Raw genomic sequence first — 12,906 nt, forward strand, 5'->3', positions numbered from 1 at the left:
GACATATGACCAATCACATGACTCATGGGCAGGGTCAGTTATGGTGACATATATATAGTGTTACCCGGCTCATCGCCTGATAAGCCACGGCATAGAGGGATGCCTAGCGATACATTATACTACGGCTAATCATGACGTTTGCAAAATCCAAGGGGTAAGCAGACCCCCGTCAGTGGGAGTTCTGTGCTGAGAGCGCCGCCATATGGAGGGCTGCCAAAAAGCATTCAATATTTATTATCAGGCGCGATAAGAGTTGGCAATATACCCGCTCCGCCACATTCGAGGGCCCCATTGAGCGGAGCTCAGATGTTTGCGAGACTCCGGAGCGAGCAGAACTACGGAAAAGTTTGGATCGTGCGAGATACGGGAAACGGCTGTGGCAACAGAACCGAAATCTTTGGGCAAATATTTGCCAATTAAGAGACATCGCGCGCGTGTGTCTGTGAAGTGGAGTGAAGTGAAATTGGCCAAACCGAAAAAAAACCAGCCATGTCCGAGTTTGTGCGGCAACATGTAAGTTGTGTGTGGAGACAATGAAAAGACTTCCTGGTTGTCGTGGCAGTTTTTCCCATTTGATTTGCTCTGGTTATCAGAAAATTGCCCTGATAACACCGAATCGTTTTATCACATTCCTTTGGCAATGCTCTCTGCTTTTTGTGCCCATCATGAGGCTCATTTTAATTTTAAACTTGCCTCCTTATCAACTACACTCGCCTACACGTGTGTTAATTGGAATGTGCTAATGCCCGTGATTATGGGCGTAAAGTATTTACGGCCAGGAAGCTTAACGTCTGATGCCGTCCGTCACGAGCTCTCAAAAGTCTCAAGAGAAGCCAAAAATAGTTAACAATAAATGCCGGACACTTCCTTCAAGCGAGAGCTCTTAGCCCGAATACCTTTTCGAAAGTTAAAGCCAATTAAGGCACAGGAAAGAGATACTGATAGCAGTTGGGATTGCGACTGAAAGGCTTTGAAATATTGTAAAACTCTCAATGGAAATTATTGTCCTTCTTCGAAGTCGCTTTATCAGAGCGTCTTTCTCATTAATACTTCCATGAATTAGTGCTGAACAAACAATTAGTTGACTAATTGTTAAAATATTTATTGATTAGTGACCATCGTGAGTCATAGTTTATGGGGGTGATCTCATAGTCAGACACTTCGATTAGCAGAAATGTCCGATTGCCCATCAGTATTTATGGCTAAAGGAAAGTTTTAAAATATAATTTAGTCTGGATTTTTATGGCGTGTTGTCCGTTCTATTTTCAAATTGGTAATTGGCACTGGATGACATCAGCCGGTCTATAATCTTATCTTGTTTTAGATAAGCAAGGTCGTTGAAGATCGATACAGCCAAAAGGGAAAGAGCTAAGCTAGCTGAATTAATAGGGATTTATTCAGCCTTAAAAGCTCTTACCCACCCTTGGTGACCTTTCCTTTTTATTTTGCAATTATCACCTGTTCGGTTGCCGTGTCAAGTAGTGTTTCCTCCGCTTCGATTCCCGAAATGCCGATAAGAACTTTTTGTGTATCGGCATTCCGCCGATAAGATAACACCTGGCAACAACTACAATTATTTGCACAGTCGGCTACCGTTTGTTTTCCATTATTACCCTTATTTAAATCACCAATTTCTAAGAGATTTACGTAAAATAGAAAGAAAACGAACGCAACTGGAAGCCATTAAGTAATATCTTTGCACTTCGATATCGCTTTGGGTGTGGCGGGCCATAAAAACCTAAAGATATCTTGGGAAATTTAGGGGGGCTTCAGTGCTTAATTGTTTTACACCGATATGGAGTTCTTTGTTATTTGCTTTTTATCGCTGATTGAGTATAGATCAAATCAAAGGAAATGGAATAAAATAGGTTCAAGTTCAAGAATAATAATATAAAAATTCATTAATTACCCCAAAAGGTCATTGCTCTGGCACATAATGAATGCAGTCAAGACCGATAAGATTTTGTAAAGTTTTAAGACCTTTTGTGGGTGCTGTTTATAGACTCACGTAGGCAAGATTTATGAACTCTCCTCTGGCAACTCTAATATTTTGATATCAGTTTTTTTAGTACTCAAAAGATAATGTAAAATATTTGTTACCCATACCAAAGACTATGTTAACTGGGTTAGATTATGATGATAATCCCATTGATGCCTTGACTCTAATCTCTGATTTCTTTATTTTTTTTTTTAATTGCTTTAATCGCAGGGCGAATATGTGTGGGTGAAGCCGCAAAATACCGCCAGTGAGTTTGCGGTGCCTTTCGGGGCACGAATCGTGAGGACGGAAAAGACCCAGACCCTGGTGTGCGATGATCGGAACAAGCAGTTTTGGGTGCCGGCTGGGGATGTCCTAAAGGCCATGCACATTACCTCGCAGGAGGATGTGGAGGACATGATCACGCTGGGAGACTTACAGGAGTACACTATACTAAGGAACCTACAGAATCGCTATGCCAAGCAATTAATTTATGTGAGTAATCTCCATGAGGCACCCAAGATTTCAATTAATATAACATCTTTGCTTTTCAGACCTACACAGGCTCCATGCTGGTGGCCATCAATCCCTACCAGATCCTGCCCATCTACACAAACCGCGAGATTCAGCTGTACAGAAACAAGGCGCTATCCGAGCTGCCACCCCACATATTCGCCATTAGCGACAATGCCTTCCAGAGACTACAGCGGCTCAAGGAGAACCAGTGCGTGGTGATCAGCGGAGAGTCGGGGGCCGGGAAGACGGAGAGCACCAAACTGATACTGCAGTACCTGGCCGCGATCAGCGGCAAGCATTCGTGGATCGAGCAGCAGATAATCGAGGCCAATCCCATCATGGAGGCCTTCGGCAATGCCAAGACCGTGCGCAACGACAACTCCTCGCGGTTCGGGAAGTACATCGAGATCAGATTTACGCCCGCGGGCGCCATCCAGGGAGCTAGGATCCAGCAGTACCTGCTGGAGAAGTCCCGCATCGTCTTCCAGAGCCGCGATGAACGCAACTATCACATCTTCTACTGCATGCTGGCGGGGCTTTCGGCTCCAGAACGGGAGCGCCTTAAACTACAAGAGCAGTCGCCTAGTCAGTATCATTATCTGGCCCAAGGAGGATGCTTCACCTTGCCGGGTAGGGGTGATGCCAAGGACTTTGCCGATATCCGGGCGGCCATGAAGGTGCTGTCCTTTAAGCCGGAAGAAGTGTGGAGTATTCTCAGTCTTTTGGCAGCCATTTTGCACCTGGGCAACCTGAGATTCACGGCCACTGAGGTGGCCAACCTGGAGGCCGCCGAGATCGATGACGCGCCAAATCTGCAGAAAGTGGCCCAATTGCTGGGCGTGCCCATTGCTCCTCTCAATGCCGCCCTCACCCAGAGAACCATTTTTGTGCACGGTGAGCATGTTACCACCAGCCTCTCCAAGGAGGCAGCCCTGGAGGGACGAGATGCCTTCGTCAAGTCCCTGTACGATGGCATTTTTGTGCGCATCGTTCGCAGGATCAACGAGACTATAAACAAGCAGGTCGATCAGCCCATGAACAGCATTGGCGTCCTGGACATCTTTGGCTTCGAGAACTTTGACAACAACAGCTTTGAGCAGCTGTGCATCAACTATGCGAATGAGAATCTGCAGCAATTCTTCGTGGGACACATCTTCAAGGTAAACCAACTACAAAGTTTGTTAACTACCAATTACTAATTAAAGGTATTTTGTAGATGGAGCAGGACGAGTACCAGAACGAACACATCAACTGGCAGCACATCGAATTCCAGGACAATCAGCAAATCCTTGACCTCATTGGCCTAAAGCCAATGAACCTAATGTCCCTGATCGATGAGGAGTCCAAGTTTCCCAAGGGCACGGACCAGACGCTGCTCGAGAAGCTGCATGTCCAGCATGGCAATCGATCCATCTACGTCAAGGGAAAAACCACTCAGACCTCGCTCTTTGGCATCCGTCATTATGCCGGCGTTGTGATGTACAATCCATTGGGTTTCCTTGAAAAGAATCGGGACTCGTTCAGCGGTGATCTGAGGGCTCTGGTGCAGCGCTCTGCGAACAAGTATCTGGTGGATATCTTTCCGCAAGAAATGGCAATGGATACGGCCAAGAAGCAGCCGACGTTGTGCGTCAAGTTCAGGAACTCCCTGGACATGCTGATGCGGACCCTGTCGCAGGCTCATCCCTACTTCATTCGTTGCATCAAGCCGAATGAGTACAAGGAACCAAAGGTGAGTGGAAAAGAAATAAATGAGGAATAAGATTATTTTCAGCAGGATAAATTATTTACTGAATTATTTAAATTATACTGATTCTATCTATAAATCTTTTAGAACTTCGACAAGGAGCTGTGCGTAAGGCAATTGCGCTACTCAGGAATGATGGAGACCGCCCGCATCCGGAGGGCTGGCTATCCCATTCGCCACGCCTACCGTGCCTTTGTGGAGAGATACAGGCTGCTGGTTCCACCAGTGGGTCCTCTGGAAAAATGCGACTGCCGCAAGGTGGCTCGTCAGATCTGCGAAGTTGCTTTGCCCACCGACTCTGATCGACAGTTTGGCAAGACCAAGCTGTTCCTACGCGACGAGGACGACGCCAGTCTGGAGCTGCAGCGCTCCCAGCTGATGCTCAAGTCCATTGTGACCATACAGCGGGGCATTCGGAGAGTCCTCTTCAGGCGATACCTGAAGAGATATCGCGAGGCCATCATCACGGTCCAGAGATATTGGCGGGGTCGCCTGCAGCGTCGTAAGTACCAGATAATGCGACAGGGCTTCCACCGCCTGGGAGCCTGCATAGCGGCCCAGCAGCTGACCACCAAGTTCACCATGGTCCGGTGCAGGACCATCAAACTGCAGGCTCTGAGTCGTGGCTACTTGGTTCGCCGTGACTTCCAGGAAAAGTTACTGGAGCGACGAAAGCAGCAGCAGCTGAAGAAGGATGAGCTGCAAAAGCTGGCCAAGCAACGCGAAGCCGAGGAGCTGCTGCGCCTTAAGCAGCTCAAGGATCAAAAGGAGCAGAAGGAGCGCGAGCAGCGGGAACTGGCGGAGAAGCGACTTAAGGAGGAGCAGCGGCTCAAGGCTGAGGCCGCCACCCGCAATGCCCTGGCCATGGCTGCAGTACAGCAGCCAAAGAGAGCGAGATCCCTGAAGCAGGAGGCCCCAAAAGCGCCCACACTTCAAGCACGCATGTCCCTGCCGCCACCGCCCACCAACCTAATAGCCGCTGCCCCATTGGCCACCAGACCGGCCAGTGCCGCCAATGGCACCCCGCGGGTCAACACCATTCCCGAGAGCCCCGGCACCATCGATGTGGAGTCCTCCAAGCAGATGGTCGACGAGATGTTCCGCTTCCTCAACGACGAGCCCGACGTGAGTGGTCCCCTGGGGCCGAATGTCAAAGAGAAGTCTCTGATGTTCGAGCAGGCGCTGCTCATGCGCCGAGATGTGCCCACAAAGCTCCTCTCCCGCCCGGTCAACTATTACGAGGCGGCGCCTCGAAAGATTGTCAACCAGACCCGCCTCTAGTAGCGGACCGGGCTGGGACTGGAACTGGCCCCGAACAAACTAGAGGCGTCTAGCTGTGTGGCTGAGATATTAGGGGAGCTGGTGCCAGCGGGGATTAGACCGGGGAGGGCCCAGCTCATGGTCCTGATCAGTGGGATTGGTTCAAAGCCTTAGCAGTACAAAGTCAATCCTCGAACAATCCTATCTGGCTCACTATATAACTCTCATATTTCGGTTAACCATACATAACCCAAAGAAAACTGAACCAAAAAAAAATATATTAAAACTATTAAATAAAAAAATATTTATTTACTTTTTAACTCTTTATATGAAAACTACATAATCAGTCATACTTCGGCCTTCGTTTTGCAATTCTTTAGATTTTAAATAGCCTTTTATTTCTATATTTTTAAAGAAGACCAAAGTTATTTTAAGAGAAATTAAGAAAATAAGTCGAATATGGATTTAGTTATGAGGCTTGACTTTGGCTACATGGACCAATCCGATTCCTCAACTTGGCTCCAGTTTATGTACAAATCTTACGCATATGGTTAATGTCAGCTTGTATATACACATATATTCTTGGCTTGTGATTGCTTTTTGTTACAGCTTTCCCCTATTTTTTAATTGTATCATATTTATTATACTCTGTAAATAAAACCCTCTAAGGCATCTATAGATATAAATGCGCAATTCATTCGTGTGTTTACTCGTCTGCGTTGGTTTTGGTTCTATGGCTAAGTGATCGTGTGGACTTCCCCGATCCAGCTTTTGTGCTTTGTGTCCAGTGTCCAGTGAGCGTCCCGCATCAGATCTGCCCTCAGGGATTGCATTTCACCATTAAACTTTAGAAAACCTAGAACCATTTGAGTCATCAGCACGAACTTCTTGAAATTTGGACCATTGGGCATGAGTTGTCCAAGTGACTTACTGCGCATATTTACACTAGCGTATTTTAGTGTTATCTTTTTAAAAATGGAACTTTATTTTATTCCATAGATAAGAGACTTCCAAAGTGACTTAAAATTTCCATACAAATCTTACCTGCTTAAAGTCTTTTCAAAGTTTTTTGTTATCTATTAGAAGACTGATTTATTTTGTTCAATAGATAAGAGACTTTAAAAGACACAACTTAAATTATGCATATTTTAACTTTGATTAGGCATTCTAACTCTTACCTTTTGGTTTATTATTTCCTAATTCACAAGAATTAAATTGAAGTTCATTGATTACTGATTTATTTTTTCAAAGGCTTTTTAAAATTATTTCCGTTTAACTTCTATGAAGTTCTAAAAATGAATAAAAAACTGAATCAATATTTATTGACTTAAAAGACTCCAAGGTTTATAAAGTCTTCCCATTTAGTAAAGCGATAACCCCTTGTTTATTTATTTAATATTCGACAGGTTTATGGACCCACTAAGGCAGATTATCAGTAAATCAATTTATGAGCCAATTTCCTTACCTTTGTCGGCTACAGTTCCTTTAATAATTCATATAGATACTGAAATACTTTTTTTTATAATTATTAGTCAAGGTCCTTTGCACCTGATCACTGAACTTCCCATTCCAAAACTGTTTAATCAAATAAAACGACCGCAGCACACCACAAAAATGTTAGAGGTTTATTAGTCCAAATTTAAAGAAGTTCGCCGTGCGACGTCCAGAGCATTTCCGAGAACGCAGATCCATACCGTGTCGTCTTTATTCAGCAACTAAGTTCGAGGAACCAAGCCCATCGAACGGGACCCAAGACTTTCAGAAGCGTGGTCACCTATCAGGTGGCGGCAGAAGTTTAAAACAAATACCAAATGATAAATGGAATAAAACGCGATCGTAAATAATCGCCGCAGTCCTTATCGGGACGGCATATCTTCGGGTGCAGCATACCCGTACCGGAGTCCCAGTACTCTTGCCTACTCGTATATATTTATAAAAGCTTACGACCGCGGCACCTCTCGATAAGTGGCACTCAGATTACAGCTGTCGAAATAATTAATACCCCTGAATTATAGACTGAGTGCTCTGGGAGTCAGTATAAGAGAGTCAAGTTGAGTGGGAGAGCGATTGATAGTTGGCCTCGAAGAGAGTTTACCCTGTTTTTACCTTTAACTTTCAGACTGCTTTGAGGAAACTCAATAACATTTCCTCCGGCGACACCATCCGGCTGCCCAAGCAGATTCCCAATAATATTGATACCTCCGACTTTAGTTATCTGAAATATGCTGCGACGTACTTTTGCGGTGGCGTCACAGCTCAGCACGAGAGGAAGCCCCTGAAGCAGTCCCTGTTGAAGCATGAGCTTCCTGTGGATGAAATGGCGTCAAAGGTGAGTTTGGCAAACCTAAAGTTAAGGAAAACTCTAATATATGCTTCTTTTAGGCCATTTGGTTGACTATCCTCCGCTTCATGGGAGACCTGCCAGAGGTGCCCTCATCTCCTTCCTTCCATTCCCTTGATAACGAGAGCCTCATGATTGATTTGTCACGCTTCCTGAATACCTCCGGTTCCGCCAAGCCGCGTTTATTTGTACGTCAAACCCTTAAACGCCCCACCAAACTGGTGGGAAGTGCTGAAAGGGAGGCCGAGGAGTTCTACCAGCAATGGCTCAACATTTCCAGCAGTCACCTGGACAAGCTGCACTTCATCATAGGTCATGGCATACTCAAAGAGAGCTTGAGGTAAGAAGAACTTACTCCTAGTTAAGCCAATGACAACAAGCAATTTTCCCTCGTAGAGATGAAATCCTGGCCCAGATATGCAAGCAATTGTACTTGAATCCAAGCCGGACCTCCTATTCCCGCGGCTGGTTGCTCCTCTCCCTCTGCCTGAGCTGCTTTCCGCCCAGCTCTGATTTCGAGCCGCATTTACGCAGTTTTATGAAACAGGGAACCGCCCAGTTGCAGGCTGCTCCCTCACTTCAGCGCTTGGAGCGAACCCTGGCGAATGGACCGCGCTGCCAACCACCGTCCATGTTCGAACTCCAAGCTATCCGGGGTCGCCAGCCCCTTAAGCTGGACATTCACCTGATGGACGGGCAGCAGAGGAGACTGCAGGTGGATGCGGCCAGCACGGCTCGGGAGGCAGTGGAGCAGCTCTGCCAGGGATTGGGTCTGAGCGACATATTTGGCTTTGGATTGGTGATGTCGCTGCATGGGAAACTTATTCCTCTGGGAGCTGGAAAGGAGCATATTCTAGACGCCATTTCGGAGCGCGAACGCCGGCAGCTGGATGCGCCTTGGAAGCTCTACTTGCGGAAGGAAATGTTTGCCACCTGGTATGACCCATCGCTGGACCCAAAGGCCACGCAGCTGATCTACAAGCAGATCCTCAATGGGCTGAGGTGTGGGGAGTACCGATGTCGCTCAGAGAAGGATATAGCCATGGTCTGTGCCCTGGCCATCTTTATAGAGCATGGCCCGGGCGACATCACTCGGTTGAAACCCTCTGAAATCACGGCCTTCGTGCCCAGCGATCTCCTGGCGCCAGGGGAACGGGCCATCGAGAACTGGAGTCGCCTGATAGCAGCCACCTACGAGAAGAGCTCGTATGTGAGGCAGGAGAAGCAGGAGAAGCAGCTGGAATCCCAGAGGAGAGCCAAGGAAGATATCTGCCTGTTTGCCCATATTTCTTGGCCGATGCGGCACTCTCGGCTCTTCGAGGTGAGCCGAAAAGCGGGACCCAAACTTCCGAGCGATGAACTGATGCTGGGCATCAATTCAACCGGACTCTTCCTCATCGACGAAACCGAACAGGTGCTGGCCTCCTGCAGTTTCGCCGAGCTACTCAAGGTTCACTTGGAGGCCAACGATGAGCTGCACGTACTCACCTTTCAGCAAGTCAACTTTGTGCTCCAGTGCAGCATGGCCCAGGATGCCAACGAGGTGATAAACTATATGCTGGACAATCTCCGCCAGCGTTCTAGCTACGGAATAGCCCTTGATAATGTTTCCAAGGAGAACAATCAAGAGGACTGCCTCGTACTCTCACCCGGAGACCTCGTCGAGTTTGAAGCCGGGGTTACGGGTGCCCAACTAATGGCTGGCAATGCCCAAGATTTGTACAAAGGCTGTGCCAACGGTCAGTGGGGTCAGTTTGCAGCTGGAAACATTAAAATTTTGGCCACGCTCACAAAGCCAAGCGAGAAGTTGCAGGACATCTTCAAGGAAGGCAGATTCGATGAGCCGCCGAAACCGATGCCAAGAGCGAATAACTCGCGACGCCGGCAGCACAATATTTCTCAGCTGGCTGAGACTCACTTTAGGGAGCCATTAGAGTGAGTCGCAGAAGGGCTAATTCCGATAACTCATGTAAAACTAAAGCTAAAACCTTTTCAGATCCGATAAGGCACCGCTCTCGAAGTACTCCCCGGAACCACTGAAGGCTCCTCTGCTCAAAGCCGTGGTCAAGGTGCCACCACTCTTTCAGCAGGCCCTGGTGATTCACCATCACATTCTCAAGGTAAAATTGGAAATTAATAGATTCAATTAAGCCCTTAGTTAAGCCGTTTTTCTCTCTTATTCAGTACATGGGCGACATTGCCAGGAGCAATCTGCCGGTGAACACCGACCTTATCTTCCAACCGGCCCTGCAGCATCCCCTACTCTGCGACGAGCTCTACTGCCAGCTGATGAAGCAGCTCAGTGACAATCCATGCGTAGAGAGCGAGAAGCGGGGCTGGGACCTGCTCTACTTGGCCACTGGTTTGGTGGCTCCCAGTGTCCTGGTCATGCGGGAGCTGATCATCCTGCTGCGCATGCGTGCCGACGCTTTGGCCGATGCCTGCCTTAAGCGACTGAAGCGCTCCCTGGCCCAGGGTCAGAGGAAACAAGCCCCACATCTCATCGAGGTCGAGGGCATTCAGCAGCGTTGCTTGCACATCTACCACAAAGTATACTTTCCCGACGATACCGTCGAGGCCTTCGAGATCGAGTCCCATACCCGGGGAGCCGAGCTCATTGCAGATATTGCCCAGCGATTGGAGCTCAAGTCGCCCTTGGGCTATAGTATATTTTTGAAGACCGGCGATAAGGTGTACGCCATGCCGGAGGAGGACTTTGTGTTCGACTTCATCACCCAACTGCTCTTCTGGCTGAGACAACAAAAAACTCTTCGTTCTATTTCCGATGGCCACTACCAGCTGCACTTCATGCGCAAGCTGTGGCTCAATAATCTTCCAGGCGAGGATCCGAACGGCGATGTGATCTTTAGCTATCCGCAGGAGCTGCACAAGTACTTGAAGGGCTACTATCCCATTGGCTGCGAGCAGGCCTCGCTCTTGGCAGGACTCTTGTACAGTGCGGATCATGAGGTCAGCCTGCAGAGACTGCCGGAAGTGCTGCCTCGCTTGGTGCCGGAAGATTTGATTCCCCTGCAAACGGTGGCGGAGTGGAGACAACGGATCCTGCCCAGACTTAACCGTGACCATTTGACGGAGGACCAAGCCAAGCTTATATTCCTCCAAGAACTCTCCCACTTCAGCTGCTTTGGCTCCACATTCTTCGTGGTGAAACAACAAAACGAGGACACCCTTCCCGAAACTCTTTTGATTGCCATCAACAGCTCCGGCTTCCATCTGTTGGACCCTCAAACCAAGGAGATCCTTCGCAGCTATGAGTACTCCCAGCTGGGAATTTGGAGCTCGGGCAAAAACCACTTCCACATCAGGTTCGGCAACATGATCGGGGCCTCCAAGCTGCTGTGCAGCACCACCCAAGGCTACAAAATGGACGACTTGCTGGCCTCCTATGTGAGGTACTTTAATGAGGAGGAGTAAACTGGTTTACCCGTTACCAATAAAGCGCACTCTTACAAGTAGCCCAGCTCTTTGGTCTTCGCCACCAAGGCCACCATGCCGGCCATCAGCTCCTCGCAGTTGGGGATAATCTGCACGGGGGGCAGGAGGAAGCCATAGCGTCCCTTGTCGCGGTACTCAATAGTGTAGCCGATCTCCTTGTCCAGCTCGTTGAACACCCAGTCCACGGAGGTTCCAGTGGCCACATCTGCAAAGGGAGATTATGCTTGTAGGTTCTTTGGATACGTGGATAACTAAGCACTCACAAAGCACATCAGCAGTTGACCCGTATTGGTAGACGGTGCCGTAGGGCAGTGCTTCGATGGCATCAGCAAAGGCCTTGCCAATGGTCAGGATGTCGTCATAATTTTCGGGGAACTCCTCCTTTGTGTGTCCGTAGGGGGACAGAAGGTACTGTCCGTAGGAGTGGAAGGAGATGTAAATTTTAAAGTTATCCTTGATTTTGGTCAGATATTCGACCAAAGCCTTGGCCTCTGGTTCCGATCCAGGCGTATCTCCAGCAAAGGTCTCACTGCATGGATTTGAGGAGGCGCCACTGTTTTCCAACCAATGGGAGTCAAAGTTGCGATTGGCGTCGGCTCCAATGCATTCATTAGTGGCGTGTGGCTGGCGGGTCTTGCGCCACATACGGTTCTGCAAAGAAGTTGATTTAGTAAAGTTCACTGAATAATTTTGAAAGTACGAATTATCACCTTTTTGTGCGAATACTCGAAGCCATCTACATTGAAGACGGGTATAATGTGCCAGTCGTAGTTGTCGGCCAGATTTCGCACCTCAGTCTCCTCGGAGGTTAGCAGCTGGTTAATGAACCAAGTGGCACTGGCCGAGGTGATCCACTCCCTGGCATGGATATTGGACTCTATGAAAATGCCAGGGTTGCCGGTCTTGTGCGAGATTGTGATGCCCCGAATGGTGCGACCCTCGTAGGACTGGCCCACAATGAACTCCTCAGTCACCGAGGGGTATTTGGCCAGAACTTCGTCCAGCCAGGCCTCGATCTCCTCCAGCTCGTAGTACTTCGTCCAGCCAAAGGTGGAGCTATCGGCAGTAGCGGTGACTTGCTCTTGATCGATAAGCCTAAATGGGGGTTCGATTAAAATCTTTATGGCCTCAAATGAGCACGCACTAATGGTTGGCTAATCGAGCGATTTTATCACTCAAGAGGTTCGCTTTAACCATTAGGCTGTGCCCCACTCCGTAACTTACTCCTGGACATTCTCGATCATCAGTTCGCTGGTGATATTGTTGAACCTAAGGAGCTCCTTGAAGTGCTGGACCTCCGTAGGACTAACCATTATATCCACCTGCTGGCTGCGCTCATCGTACTCTTTCCAGATGTTGTACTGAAAGCCAAATCGTGGGTTACCTTAAGGAACCTCAGAAGTATTTATCCACTCGCTCACCTTGTTTGTCAGTTCACCGATTTTTTCAATCACAGCCAACTGGATCTTATTCTTGATGGTTAGCTTATACACCTGAAAGTTATCGAAGCGCTCCTTGGCAGAGTCCGGAAGGACTCCAGCACTTGTAAGGGCCACCAGAGTGGCAAGCAACCACAGCAGACGCATTTCGATCAACGACTAAACTGAA

The 12,906-nt window shown here is 48.2% G+C and overlaps 2 protein-coding genes across 2 annotated transcripts; one reads left to right on the forward strand and one right to left on the reverse strand.

The window, feature by feature from the left end:
• The first annotated feature begins 319 nt into the window (after positions 1–319).
• On the forward strand, positions 320–11,277 carry Myo28B1 (Myosin 28B1). Its single transcript, XM_017165359.3, has 10 exons — positions 320–513; positions 2,210–2,473; positions 2,533–3,654; positions 3,711–4,226; positions 4,329–5,366; positions 7,621–7,830; positions 7,884–8,182; positions 8,239–9,777; positions 9,839–9,962; positions 10,027–11,277. The coding sequence occupies exons 1-10, from the start codon at positions 490–492 to the stop codon at positions 11,275–11,277; spliced, it is 6,387 nt and encodes a 2,128-aa protein (XP_017020848.1). The 5' UTR covers positions 320–489.
• Positions 11,278–11,298: 21 nt separating this feature from the next.
• On the reverse strand, positions 11,299–12,901 carry LOC108073642 (zinc carboxypeptidase). The gene is made up of 5 exons (XM_017165361.3): positions 12,720–12,901; positions 12,523–12,659; positions 12,009–12,393; positions 11,562–11,949; positions 11,299–11,503 (listed from the first exon to the last, which is right to left on the reverse strand). The coding sequence occupies exons 1-5, from the start codon at positions 12,882–12,884 to the stop codon at positions 11,310–11,312; spliced, it is 1,269 nt and encodes a 422-aa protein (XP_017020850.1). The 5' UTR covers positions 12,885–12,901; the 3' UTR covers positions 11,299–11,309.
• Between the last annotated feature and the right edge of the window lie 5 nt (positions 12,902–12,906).

Source organism: Drosophila kikkawai, chromosome 2L (genome assembly GCF_030179895.1).
Source record: "Drosophila kikkawai strain 14028-0561.14 chromosome 2L, DkikHiC1v2, whole genome shotgun sequence".
Classification (NCBI taxonomy): Eukaryota; Metazoa; Arthropoda; class Insecta; order Diptera; family Drosophilidae; genus Drosophila; species Drosophila kikkawai.